This window comes from Terrapene carolina, unplaced genomic scaffold (genome assembly GCF_002925995.2).
Source record: "Terrapene carolina triunguis isolate 2854851 unplaced genomic scaffold, T_m_triunguis-2.0 Scaffold53, whole genome shotgun sequence".
In the NCBI taxonomy this organism is placed as follows: domain Eukaryota; kingdom Metazoa; phylum Chordata; order Testudines; family Emydidae; genus Terrapene; species Terrapene triunguis.
The window spans coordinates 1350834-1364798 of NW_020664404.1; the positions used below are offsets into that span (position 1 = coordinate 1350834).

At 42.9% G+C, this 13965-nt stretch overlaps 1 protein-coding gene across 1 annotated transcript in view; it reads right to left on the reverse strand.

Annotated features, from left to right (window-relative positions):
• The window catches only part of SLC4A5 (solute carrier family 4 member 5), a 111323-nt gene that overhangs the window by 25642 nt on the left and 71716 nt on the right, over positions 1-13965 (reverse strand). The window contains exons 16-19 of the mRNA XM_024211427.2: positions 13502-13773; positions 4039-4100; positions 1927-2127; positions 281-394 (exon numbers count right to left, since the gene is read on the reverse strand). Of these exons, the coding sequence (XP_024067195.2) occupies positions 281-394; positions 1927-2127; positions 4039-4100; positions 13502-13773 (649 nt within the window). The remainder of the gene's footprint in view (positions 1-280; positions 395-1926; positions 2128-4038; positions 4101-13501; positions 13774-13965) is intronic.

Genomic DNA, 13965 nt, shown 5'->3' on the forward strand with positions numbered 1-13965 from the left:
CTTCTTTCTATGTGATGTTTACACATATATCACTGAGGCTGGATGTTCAATGTCCATAAATTTGATGACTGGGGGAGATGGGGTGCTCAAGAAATGTTTTTGCCAATAATTTCACCACTGAAAAAATCAGATCAGCCAATAAAGTGTCTTGGAAACTGAATCCCTTTCATCCCATTCCTAATGTAGCTGTTGGAAGGACAGTCTCAAGGGTTAGCTGGAAAGGAATTGGAAGGGACAGAAATCAGGAGAGAAAAGAACCTCAAAACCGCTACATTCGAACCTTAATTATACTGGGAACATGCAGCTTTGGAGTGTCCAGGCCAAACCAGGCATCTATTCCACAGAACAGCAGAATGGAGAAGACAATGGAAAAATCAGCAATGAAGGCCCTGACCTGGAGGCAGATGGGGTTGGGAGGGAAAGGCTGGTTAAACAGGGTGGCTTACAGATCTCCAAGCATGCAGTACACCACTGGGACATTAAGAGACAAACAGGCCCGATCTCCTTCTCATCCAGGTGTAACTCTGTTGACGTCAAAGGAGTTACTTTTGATTTTCACTGGTGTAAGTCAGAGCATCCACATCAGCCTTACCAGTTCTCATGATTTTATTATTAAATCCCAAGCTCCTGGAGTCATGTGAATATGTGAGACTCTCAGCTTTCATTTAAATGTTCCTAGTCCTTCTGGTTGTGGAGAAAAGCTTGGAAATGTGACCCAAGCGCAGCTTAAAAGCTCACAAATCAGAAGGCAAATTAAAATAAAACAGTTAAAAAAAAAGCTTATGATTTCAGGTTGGCAATATTGGCATATTGCTTTATTAAAACATCAAATCCTCAACTGAAATCTGGAAGAGCGTTTTTAAATTGCAGCAACTTGTAGTTTTTAGCAAGTTAATGCAAAGTTTGAAGAAAGTTCATTTATCAGATGTAGAAAAAATAAACCCAGAAACATGGATCAGCCTCTATTCCTCATAATTGGCAGAAATATCAGCCAGTGGTGGCTCGGATTCTGCTACTTTTAAATGAATTGTATGCATAGAAAAAGTTCAAGAATCTTTTAGAGAGATGCAGACTTCACAGAAATGGGAAGTGAAAAGTATATGGGCATCTTAAATTTACCCTGAATTTTAAATGTTGTTAAAAACTTGCCATTATAAAAGGAGCTAAGACCAACAAAAGGACAACTCAAAAAAGGCCTCCTAATGAAAGCAGTATGCAGTGTTTGCAGCCCAAACATTGCTACATCTGAAAGTGAAATAGGCCATAAATAAAAGCAAAACTGGCTTCATAGATTTTCATTGTCCAAAGTAGGTGAAATGCAAAAAAATCAACAGAGAACATCCACAGCAAGAAGCAGATGGGATATTTAAAATTCTTTCATGTTTAATAATTTAAAGGACGCCTGCTGGATAGGTTAAGCTCAGAATTTTGTTGTTGTAAAATAAAGTGTGTGGAAGGGAAGGCTAAAAGCTAATATGAAAATGTTTGCATGGATTTCTATAAAATAAAATTAATCTTCTGTACTCTATTGCACATTCTTTTGAACAGGTGTCTAATTACAAATCATGGGGCAAGCTAAAGAGATGTTCATAATAATAAAAACCCCAAACACCCAAACTAGAAATCTTGCATGCTTCTACTTCTTTTTCATATTCCTCCCCCCATCCCCACTCTGACCCGCACATTTGTTCAATAAGACCCTGATCCTGCAATTAGATCTACCCAAATCTGTGCCTGTAGAGAAGCCCTCTGACTTTGATGGGACAACACACAGGCATAAGAGTCTGTCCATGCAGATCCAAATGCAGGATTGGAGCCAAGATCTGTATTTCAAGTTCCCCATGTCTCTCTGAAAGGGACCAGCTTACAACTTATGGTGGAAACTGAAATATAGATGGGTTTCATGGTCTTTGTATTTTTTCTTACCTTTGTAGGAAAGTAGCGACTGAACTTGAATTTCTTCAGCGTTACAGTCATGGAATAAGTCCCAAAGAAGAGGATGAAGGACATGAGGGCTAAGTCAGGAACAAATTTACAGGATTTCCCTACTAGGCTTCCGCCATACTTTAGACATTCCTTCTTACTCAGCTGGGTCCAGTCCAGAGCTGTTACATTAATAGCATTGTACTTGGAATCGAAGTGTTGAAGAGAATAAACCAAAATATTATTAATACATTGAGCAATTCTAGTGTGCAGGCAAATGCAATTAGTCATATGGCACTGCTTAGGAGCGCCACTATAATTCTGTGGAAAGTTAAAGTGCGCCATCAAACATATAGTGCAACACATCACCGTCACCCGTAAGAACTTGACTCAGAATCAACTTTATTTCAGAATTTGTAGTATTCAACGTATTTCCTACAGTAAGTATAAGGATAACTGTAAATAGAAGTAACGATATCCCTTTATCCAACAGCAAAATTGGCAACTTTTTAAGGGTGACCACTGTCGTGACATTAAACGTCAGCGGCGCTAAACCAGATAAGAACCATGTCTCTTAATAAGCAACAGAGGGTCCTGTGGCACCTTTAAGACTAACAGAAGTATTGGAGCATAAGCTTTCGTGGGTGAATGCCCACTTCATCAGACGCAAGTAATGCCTCATTATGCTAGCAGAGCACCTCACCCTCCCTGATTGAACAAACCTCGTTATCTCCATACTGATTTATACCTGCCTCTGGAAATTTCCATTACTTGCGTCTGATGAAGTGGGCATTCACCCACGAAAGCTTATGCTCCAATACTTCTGTTAGTCTTAAAGGAGCCACAGGACCCTCTGTTGCTTTTTAAAGATTCAGACTAAAACAGCTACCCCTCTGATACATGTCTCTTAATAATGAGGCATCCAGAGCTTATCTGGTGCCCAGGTATTAAACATTTTTTCAAGAAGTGCCTAGTGATTTTTGGATCCCCAACTTGAGACTGTTAAAAAGGGCCTGATTTTTGGAAAGTGCTCAGCACCCGCCTGTGAAAGTCAGACCCCTTTAAGGTATCTCAAGTTGGGCACCCGCAACCTGGGGCACCCAGAATCACTCACAACTTCTGAAAGTCTTGGTCATTGTTTGTATCTTGACTAGGGTAAAATACACACCAGTATAACAGTAACAATCTGTCCCATGGTCTTGGATTCTCTACTTATTCTAACTTGAGTGTAGACAAGCCCTAAACTGGTTTATAAATTGGTGCAACTTTTCTAAGGGCTTGTCTACCCTTGAAAGTTAACTTGGACTAAGGTAGGGTGTGAATTTAAAGTCTAATAGCTACTCCTGAATAACCGTGTGTAGACAAACCCTTGCTCTGGTGCATGTCCCATGTGGCTGGGAGCTCCTTAAGCCACAGCACACAGAGTTTCACTGGTTTAACTTAAAGTGTGATTTTAAATTGAGTTAAACCACTGTGGAGGATCTTTTTTCGGTTTAAACCAGGCTCATTTCAATTTCAAGTAAGTCAGCTAGGAACAGCTTTAAATTCAACTGAAATAACCTGCTCTTAAATGGAAATAAGCGTGTCCATGCAGAGGTTTGCTCTGGTTTAAATAAGCCAGTGCAAGTTTGTGCATAGAGAGGCCTCACATTCAATGGTGAGGTACATGCTTTATAAGTGCTTGACTAATTGTGTATGCACTGCATACACAGCCACACAGCGGAGATTAACTAGCCCAGCGTGCACTGCCGTGGATTCTTTGGCGCAGTCTGTTCTTTGGTGGTTTATAATATCCTGGTTGGGCACGTGAAGGGATGTCGCCAGGCCATTGCAACTGGAACGAAGAGACACACGGTTCCCATTCCGCTCCTTCCCCAAAGCTGAACATTAATTCCATGCCGTGATTTAATTCATTCGGTTGGCAAGTCATATAACTAAGAAGTTGATTTCTAAAGCGATCGCTGTAGGCTTTGATAGCATCCCTGGAAGAAGACTGAGTGACTGCTTTAGCTGGCGGATCCCCAGTTGTCCCACTTTCTTAGCCCAGAAAGAAAGTAAGGATCCAGAGGGCTCAGCTACCCCCTACTTGAATATACATAAAACAAAAGTACTTACCACAGAAATGTTAGTGTTGTTTGGTGCCAGCGGAGCTGAAGCATTGAACAATGTTGTATTCACTGCAGAAAAGGAGTTTGTTATTAAGGTTTTATATATATAAAACAAATAGTCAAATTCAATCCAGCATGGAAATCCTGTTTAAGCCGAGCAGACCCTGCTGGCTTGAACCAGTAACCGCCCTTCCATTCCCAGGAGAGAGCAAAAAACTCTGTGTTCAGTTCCCAGCAAGGGTTACCTAGTATCCCACACAGATGTGGGCCATTTAGACAGCTCTGTCTACATGGAAGGGAAAGAATGTAATGAAGTCTAGGATAAGCACATTATTACAGACCTGTTGGAAAGGGAGGGGGACGGGACCCAGGAGTGAAACCAGCACGAAGGGAAGAACACAGATTTTGGGAGCTAGAATGTAAACCCTGGTTCTAATTCCAGCAGCGACTTCTCCCGGATTAATATGGTGTGTGGCCTTCCATTTAGACCAGAAAATGACCCCCCGAGGGCCTCATTAGCAACTTGCCAGGAGCCCCAGAGATGCACTTCATTGTAAGAAAATGGAACAGATTGCATCTTACTTCATTATCCGAGGACGGGCGGCCCATGGAGACTACAGGTCCCATGGTGCAACACGTCATCTTAGGTCATGTGACCTCAGACTCAGCTCCCATGCATCTTGGGATTTGTGGTGTCAGTGGGCTTCCCCTTCACTTTAAATGACCACATTTGGTCCATGGACCACATTTGGCTGCAACCTAGGCCACTGTCAGAAGTGTTGCCTCTCAGCCTACAGAAAAGAGTGGCCATATAAAAGAACCCGTTTTGGTTTTCTGGGTAGCTCCCAGGGAGATATACCAATGGGAGCCCCTCCCCCCCCGAATCAAATCAAGCAATGCCCCCTGCCATCCATTAGGAGACCTCTCCCAGCTCCCTGAATGCCCCCTCAGTTGTTCATTGTGTTCTTTGCCATTATAACATACAGTTGTGCTTACCACCAATTCAGAGAACGCATGACGCAGATGGGGTCCCTTCTTCAAAGCCTTCACTTTTCTGGATGTGGTATGGGGAGGGGATCATAGTTTGAAAGTTAAGATGTCCATCTGAAAGAATTGCCATTCTTGGGGGAGAGGGTGCTGGAGAGAACCCAATGTCTCTTTCTCCTGGAGGGGGGCTTACCCTCATTCTTAGAGGGTCACTCCTTCTGCAAGAACTTTGTGGCTTTTGGAGAGATCCACTGGGGACCACCTTTTTAGAAACAAGCTGGGGAAAAAGAAACCCTTCTCTCTCCAGAAGCTGCGTTTGCTCAACTGGTCACCTCTCGTCTAGGGCATATTTCTTCCGTTGCCATCCTGGATTCTCTCTGCAAGAAAGAGGCTTCCCTCTCTAACCCCACCCAGCCCTTTTCAAGGAGAAAATGGATGGAGAGACTTGGACCTCTCGCACTTGGAAACCCGAATGGAGAAAAACAAAACCACAGCACTAAGGATGGTACTTAGAGCACTTCTCTGGCGCCTTCTGTTGGAGGATTTTAAAGTGCTTAATTAAGCGGCAATATCCTTGGTATGTGGGTATTATTCCACCCATTGTATAGATGGAAACTGAAGGACCGAGAGTTTAAGTGACTTTCCTAAGGAGGCAGAATGACTCAGAAGTAGGAACTGAACACGAGCTGGGAATTTCTGTTGTAAGCAACACCCATTGCCTGCTTAAAGAATACCCTGCAGAAGGATAAACTTACTGAAAAAAACCCTATGCATATTTACATGCGTTTTGAACCTAATTGTCTCACTGCTGCAGATGAACTTGTTAAAGTCATGAGGTTTCTTTTGGCAGGCATGGATTCATTATGGGAGCTGTAGTCTCCATGGGCCACCCATCCAGTTAACAATTCTTCATATATGTTAAAGGTTGTTATAAAGAGGGCAGCGATCAATTGTTCTCCATGACCACTGCAGGCAGAACCAAGAGTAATGGGCTTAATCTGCAGCAAAGGAGATTTAGATTAGATATTAGAAAAAACTGTTTAACTATAAGGAGAGTTAGGCCCTGGAATAGGCTTCCAAGGGAGGTCGTGGAATCCCCGTCAGGGGAGGTCTTTAAGAACAGGTTAGACAAACACCTGTCAGAGATGGTCTAAAGTTGACTTGGTCCTGTCTCAGCTCAAGGGACTGGACCAGATGACCTCTTGAGATCCCTTCCAGCCCAACATTTCTATAATTCTGAAGGTGGCAAACACATAACATCTAATGTCCTGCCTCAAGATGCTGTCATTCCTTTCCCCGATGAACTACACAGGATAATTAATGAAGGAGAAGTGATTGCTGGATTAGAATCAGAGCCCTTGGTGCTATCAAAACAATACTCCACCACCAGAGAAAAAGAAGGGAAAACTGAACTAATGTGACTTTTGGTTCGATTAACTCCAGACTTTACAATGTTAAAGGTTTCTTTCGATAACCTTTAGCTTTTCCAGAACCAGACATATTTGCGATTTCTACTGCTTTAAATTGTTCATTGCCCATCTTAAAGAACACTGTAGCATTGGCTGTATTTTTATGAGAAGGCCCATAAAAGTGCTTTACACAAATGGATATATTGGACTCGAGATAAAAGTAGGAGACATTAAAAAAATAAAAATAAAACAAAAGGGTAAGAGTATCAAATATTAAATAATTTTAATATTTATAAAGTGATACTCACTTGAGATTGAAAGCAGCCAAATAGATGTGTGCAGCAGAGACAAATATGGTACAAATCAGTTACAATAGTCAAAAATCAGAACTAACTAACAAAAATAAATAAAAGGACCAAAAGGAGATTAACACACACTCTCAATATCTGGAAGAGTGAAATGTCCAAATCTGACACCATTTTACTAGATGCCCAGAGCAACATGGGTGAAAGAACAAGTTTAAGTGTGGCTGCTGTTGGGAGGAGACTGAGGGTTTACAGCGTAGAAAAACTTCTAGAGAAGAATGGCGTTTCCATGTGGACTTTGGGGTTGCGTGTAACAAAGGAGATACGTGTGGTTTTGGTTTGCTCAGCTGTTTTAAGTCACTTAAAATACATTTTATTATTAAATTAACTCAATGATGGTAAAAGATGCCAGCTTGACAGCTCTGGAGACTGAAATCCTTTGTCTGTCCAAAGAACAGATACTGCATGGATGAAAAGAAGGCTAGTTGTCCACACAGACTTCACCAACATGCCTCAAACTTTGTCCTGAAGGGACTGCCACTGGGAGTGAGAGTAATTCAGTCTCTGTGGGCTAGATCATGTTGTTTAGACACAGTCCAAAGGCAGAAAGTGCCCTGTGACTCCCACGCGCTTCTGTATAGTTCACCTGTCACTACACCCCTATATGGGTTTGAGTTCAAAGGAAGCTATTACTACAGGAGACCATCCTGCTAAAAAGAATATTATGATGAAGCCAAAAAGAAACATTCTTTTGTGCTAATGTCCTCAGAAATCAGACAGTTGATTTAGTTCCCTCTAGTTCAAACCTGGATCCCAGATGGTGTTCACAGGAGACACATGTGAAATGTGTGGGTGGGTCTCAGAGCAGTTTGTGGGAACCCACTAACCCACCATTACAACTGGTTGTAATAGATGGGCGGTCTCAGAGGTCAAATGAGACATGGAGACTATGCTAGCAAATCATCCCTAGAGATGAAGGGCCTGATTCTGTTCTCACACTGATTTTAAACCAATGTAACTCCATGCTTGGAGTTTTTCCCAGTCAGAACCGAGTGATGTCTCCGGGGTTGCATGGGGGAAGCCTGCACTGTCACACCCGTGCTTTGGATGACTAGTGGATTTCAGCTTGCACAGCTGTTGTCTCTGTCTACTGATGCCTTCCATTTGGGTATTGCTCAGCAACGTATGAAAAAGAAAGTGTTAGCAAATTTCTGCAGAAAGGTGTGTGTATGTGCAACATTTAATCAAATTGGAAAAGTTCACCATCGTTTGGGGAATATTTTGGGGGGTAACTTTGCACATACGATAGTCCATTTCTTTTTTAAAACGGCCCTTTTCTCCCTCTGCATTGCACCAGACAGAGATAGGGAAATCTGAAGAGAGGGCCCTTTTTTATATTTAATGCTTCAAAAGGTCACTCAGACTGTGCCCACGCAGGGGAAGCACTTTTCCAGACCCTACTATCACTAGCAGACCTGTGGCCACTGAGTGGGAAGTGCTGTTTCAGAAAAGAAGACTCAAAGGGTCAAATTCTACTCTCAGGGAGGGCCTGATCCTACAGCATCAGGTCCTTACATCACTTTAAATGAGAATCACTCCACTGAAGTCTGTGGAGTGACTCTAGATATGCAGTGACTTCACCAAGAACAGAATTTGATCCCCTGGTGGCAAGAAATTGCAGCCTCTCTAGTCAAGAGTTTTAAAACATGGGAAGATATAAGAAAAGTGATTAAAGATAGACCTGGAAAAGAAAAAGTTACTGAGATCTGCATGAGAGAGCTGGCTGGAAAATGAAGGGGTTTTCCTGCAGAAAATTCTGACTCTTCATTAAAAAAAACCCCTGATTTCCCCCCAGTTTTTGGCAACTGAAAACTAATAAAATTTTGGCCAAAAAGTTGAAATTTTTTTTATCAAGACTTTAGTTTTCCAATGAGAAACTGAAATTTTTCAAGAAACACAGACCCATTCTGGTAAAATGTTCATTTTTGGGTCAAAAATCCAGTTTTTCCATTAGACAAAAGTTCAGATAGAAAATTCTCAAACCAGCCGGGATGGATGATTCTGAAGGGAAGAAATTGGAGATGGTATGTGAGCTAGTGGTTGCACTAACTGTAGTAGCTAGCAGGACTTGGAATGGGCAGTAAAAATACATATAGTCATATATATATATATATATTATTTCTCAGAGAACTATAGCTCAGCAATAGGAGCCAGTAGCCCAAACCAGGTAGTCTATTATTTCTAAATCAACGAAAGGACATAGACTTGTAAGGGGGCTGGTTTCCTTCTCTAGCTTCCTCTGTCTCTCCATCTGCATTCCATATGGTTGTGTCATGTACTCAGTGTTCTGCCGGAGAATTCCTGGCAGACAGCAGCCGGCAATATTTTGACATGCATCTTTCAGGATGGCACTGTACATATCACTGAAGTGACCTCACCAATTGCATGTTAACAGGAACAGGTTTCCAATCATATTAAACTGTAAATTCCAAGTCAGAAAATATTTTGTTTTTCAAAAAGAAAAGAGCTGCTGTTTTCTGTCCACATTTAGAGAATGTGAAGGTACGTGTCAGCAAGGCAGCAAAAGGAAATTGTCCGTAGGACTCGAAGAAGCAGGCGAAGTCCCCACTCTGCTGCAAACAGGACATGCACACCCCAGATCTGATCCAAACTTAGCTCCTCCCCTTCCTGGAGTCTGTCTTTACTGTTATCTTATAACAACCAAACATAAATCTCTTAAGCTTTCTGTAGGGTTGTTCCTATAGTTTTTATCCTAGAGAACCACACACCATCTCAGGCCCTATTTCTTTTTGCCCCTCTAATACTGTAAGTGGGAACTAACAGGATCCCATCTGACAGTATGAGGTGTCGGAAACAGCTCTGCATCTTAACGCACCTGCAGATCTCTGCATGCCTGTGCACCTACCTGGAACCTGCCACTGTATTACAGCTCTATTCGACCTTTAATATATACTGTGGAAATGTCCCTTGCCCTCTCTCATCAGCTGCCTTGACTCTATCTGATACATCATGTATATCATGGAGAAACCTAACTCCAGTGATGCCCATGCACCAAGTATATTACCCTTGAAGTGTCAATGTTTCATTAGGTAAACTGAGCAATGGGCCCATGCACACACACAGCGCTTCCGTGGGAGAGCTAAGAATAGTACCCAAAAGTCCTAGCTCCGAGTTCCCTGCTCTAACCACTACCCCAAGCTCCAACACCAATGCTCCAATGGCATGCTGGTACTTCAAAGCACACTGCTGCATTATACCACTGCAAAAAGGATACACGTGAATCAAGTGAGAACAGAACACCACTGATTATCGCCTGGCAAGGAGACAATCCAGCGGGTTTCTGCAGAACTTGGACTGAATGCAATTGTGTATCGGAACAGGAATTTTTCAATTTCCTCTGAAGCATCTAGTAAAGGATGCTAGAGATAGGATGCTAGAGACATGGGTCGATGGACAATTGTTCTGTCTGGTATATGGGCATTCCTATGTTCCTACAAAAAAGGGGAAGAATGCTTATGCTGACAGCAGGTCTTTCTGAAAGGTTACTTGCTACTGATGTAGGAAAAAGCTTCAACAAACCAATATTTAACACGAGCAAAGCCAACTAAAAGCTTCACTGGCAGCATTTACTGCTCAGCAGATTTAATATTCGGATCAGACCAGTTTACCAACTTTGGCCAAGACATTTAGAACACACTGTAGGAAACAAGCCAGCACTGGCTGAGGATATGGAAAGGTGGCCCCGTCAGTCACTAGTTTCTATGATTTTACAAGAATAAAGATGGCAAAGGACCAAACAAACCAAACTGTGCACAAATGCTCAGTGATGCAGTTCAGTGCAGATAGATTTCAAGATGGGATATTACTTTTTTCCTCAGTCAGCTCAAAGGTGCAAACTGAAGTTCCAACAAGGCAACTTTGGCAGGATGAGCACAAGAAGCAAAACAGCCACTGCAATGCAGAGCAGGGTGCTGCCAACATGAGAAAACACAATAATGACACCACCGAAGAATTCCAAGAGTCCATTCACTTTTTCTGGTCTTCGCTGAGGGCTTATCTCCACTACTGCTTAAGTCGATGTAAGTGACGTCGCTCAGGCATGTGAAAAAGCCACTCCTCTGAGCGACGTAACTCGACTTAAAGTGGTGTGCACACTGCGCTAGATCAGCGGGAGACGCTCTCCTGCTGATATAGCTTCCCCCTCTCGTTGAGGTGGAGTAATGTCGTCGACAGGAAAGTGCTCTCCTGTTGCCACGGTGTGTCTTCGCCAGATGCACTCCAGCAGTGCAGCTGGGCCGATGGAGTGCGGTAGTGTAGATTAGCCCTGAATGAACTGTTGGTGAAAAAAAAACGTAGAGATGCTTCCAGACCAAAACAACCCTGGAAGAACTTGCAGCAGTCAGTAGCATGTTTCTGCCTGCTCAGCTTGAGAGGAAACAAATATAGTCCCTAAGAATCTCCAGATATGGGGAATGTGAGTGGAGAGTCCTATATCGATTTAAGCCTCTACCAAGCATTCTAGCTGAATTCAGCAGAACACTTAAACAGGTGCTTAACTTTAAACATCTGCATAGTTTCATCAACTTCAGTCAGGCTACTTGTGTGCTTAACTTTAAGCGCATCTTAAGACTTTCACTGGATAAGGCCCAAGTGCTCAGCCCTTGCAGGGTCAAGCCCTTAGTTTAGAGATGAATGGCTGCAAGGTTGTTATAATGTGACACTCTTCGTAAGAAGAAAAAGAAAAAACACACGAGGCTGGTGGCACAGTCAATGGTTTCACAAGTGAAATCGTGACATCATGGTACAGCATCACAACCCAGTGTCCTCCTGTTAGGATGATACGTCAACATGTGACATAAAAAGCTTGCTAAAAAATAGTGATGTGGCTGCACCAACGTGTATTGGACCCAGAAGCTTCGCAGACCTAGCTAGAGTACAGCTAGTCCAGAAGTACACCTACAGGAGCTGCAAATCACACCCCAGGCTGCTGTGTAGACGTACCCACTGTGTCACAATGAGATGATGCAATATGGTCAGTCTAGGTATCCGTAACTGTGCTCATCAGCATGGTCTCTGAGCTGGAGGTGACACTGTACACAGTGTTGTGGTTGTTCAGTAGCACAAATGCCAATTGTTGATAACCATGAGTCAAGAAAAGAAACCAAAAAAAAGTGACGGATGTTACTTCTAGCATATCAGATAAGCAGCTAAACAGGTAATGAAGTGCAATCAGATAGATGTCTATGGAGGTTATTTGGCATGCCAGTGCTTATTTCTACATTTCTATTTCCAGAGTGTGTGTTGTCGAACCTTTCTACCTTCTCCTTCCATAGTTATTTTAAAATCTCCCAGAGCGTTTTTCTCCCCTTAAATAAATCAGCAATTTTGAGGGAAAACGTTTCCTGATAACATTACAATAAATGACTCTGTTCTCTTCTGAGTGCTAGTAGTACTTTTGCGCTTCTGAGTAGTGTAATCTGAATTCTGGAGAATTTGGAAATTAACTTCCAAAGAGCAAATATGAATATTGAGGATGAAATGAAAATAAAAAGCTGTTTGGGTTGGTTTTGGTGTGATAGAAATGAGCCTGAATTACAGCCTTCTTCAATACAGCCATTGGCAGAGAATGGGTACATCTTGGCTCTGGAAAAAGTTTGGTTTCCTCTCACCCAATGTCGTTTTGCTTTAATTGCCCTATCCCTTTGTATCTTTGCGGTGGTAGAAATCAGCACAATACTGGACGAAGCTGTTAAAAATCAGAACAAAAAACCCCACCCCCAACTCCGAGACAGACGCATTTCTAGAAAAGGACCCAGGGGTGAACCAGTCAAAAGGGTTGTGGAAACCTAGTGAATGTCCCACTGGAAGTCCTGTCATTGAGCACACTTAAAACTGGAGATGATAAAGCCATTCAAGGATATACTCTTGGGAATAATCCAGCATTGGCTGGAAGTTGGATCTAACAAGTCTTCTCCATCTCTAATTCCTATGGTTTTAGGTCTGGCCATCTATAGAGGAGGTATTTTGCTACACGACCTCAGTGACCGGGGATGGGCTGGTCTGCCAAGGAGATGTTTTTGTTTTTTTTTTAATTTTTTGCTCCCTTTTGGGAGCACTGCTCTAGGGAACCAGGGTAGAGAACATATTGCTGGTGGGGAGGTCACTCCCCAAATCCCCGTTGGACAGAGACCATACTTTGTGGGATGACACTGTAATCCACCCAGAGATACTGTGCCCATAGGCGAACGGGCACTGCCATCATAACCGCTCTATTGTGGGGAGGAGGGGTGAAACTCGTATCCAGGAATGTCCTTTGAAAGTGCAGCTGGCCAAGATTTAATAATCTTATTGTCAGGAGATCTCAAAAGCACTTTACAAAGCAGGTCAGTATCATTTCCCCCATTTTTACTGATGGGGAAACTGAGGCACAGAGACTTGTCCAAGTTCACCCAGCAGGCCAGTGACAGAGCTGGGAAGAGAATCTAGGTCTCCTAAGTTCCAGTCCAGTGTTCTAACAACTAGGCAGCACTGCTTCCATTTAAAACAAGCTGCTGGAGTAAATCACCAAATGAAGCTCATGCAGCAAAGGCTACCCGCCCCTCCACCAGGTCGCAATTTGCAAGGACCAATCAGGAAGCTGTGCAGCACTTTCTCTCAAGAACTGGACCTCAGCATGACAGCTGTGTGGTTCAAGCAAATAGGCAATTTCACAGTGAAATTCTCAACAGGGAATAGGACTTGGACTCACCTGGGTCAGGAGCAATGCATTCGCATTTGTACATAGTCACGTAGTCTGGTTTGAAGTCTGCATTGATAGGGTAATACTTAAAGGCGCCGATCATCTTCTTGATAGCATCATAGATGAATATAAAGCTGATGAGGGTGGAGAACCCCTCCTCAGTGAAGCGTGTGATGTACTTTATAATGAAGCTGGCGTCTGTAGCCACCAAGATAAGGCACTGTAGGGCAGAGTGTAAGCCGATCCACAGACGGAACTCCATGTAGTCTATGCTGTTGCCTCTGGAATTGTGCACAACAGAAGGTCAGAACAAAACAACAGCTCTGCTCAGGAAAGAGAGATACGGGAACTGAGGGCTCATGGAAAGTGTCACCGTATCTGATCTCCAGTGAAAGGAAGAGCCCGCCCCCCACAGGGGTCCTTTCACACCAATGATAATGGCCACCTTCTTGGGAAAAGAAACCAGAGTCTGT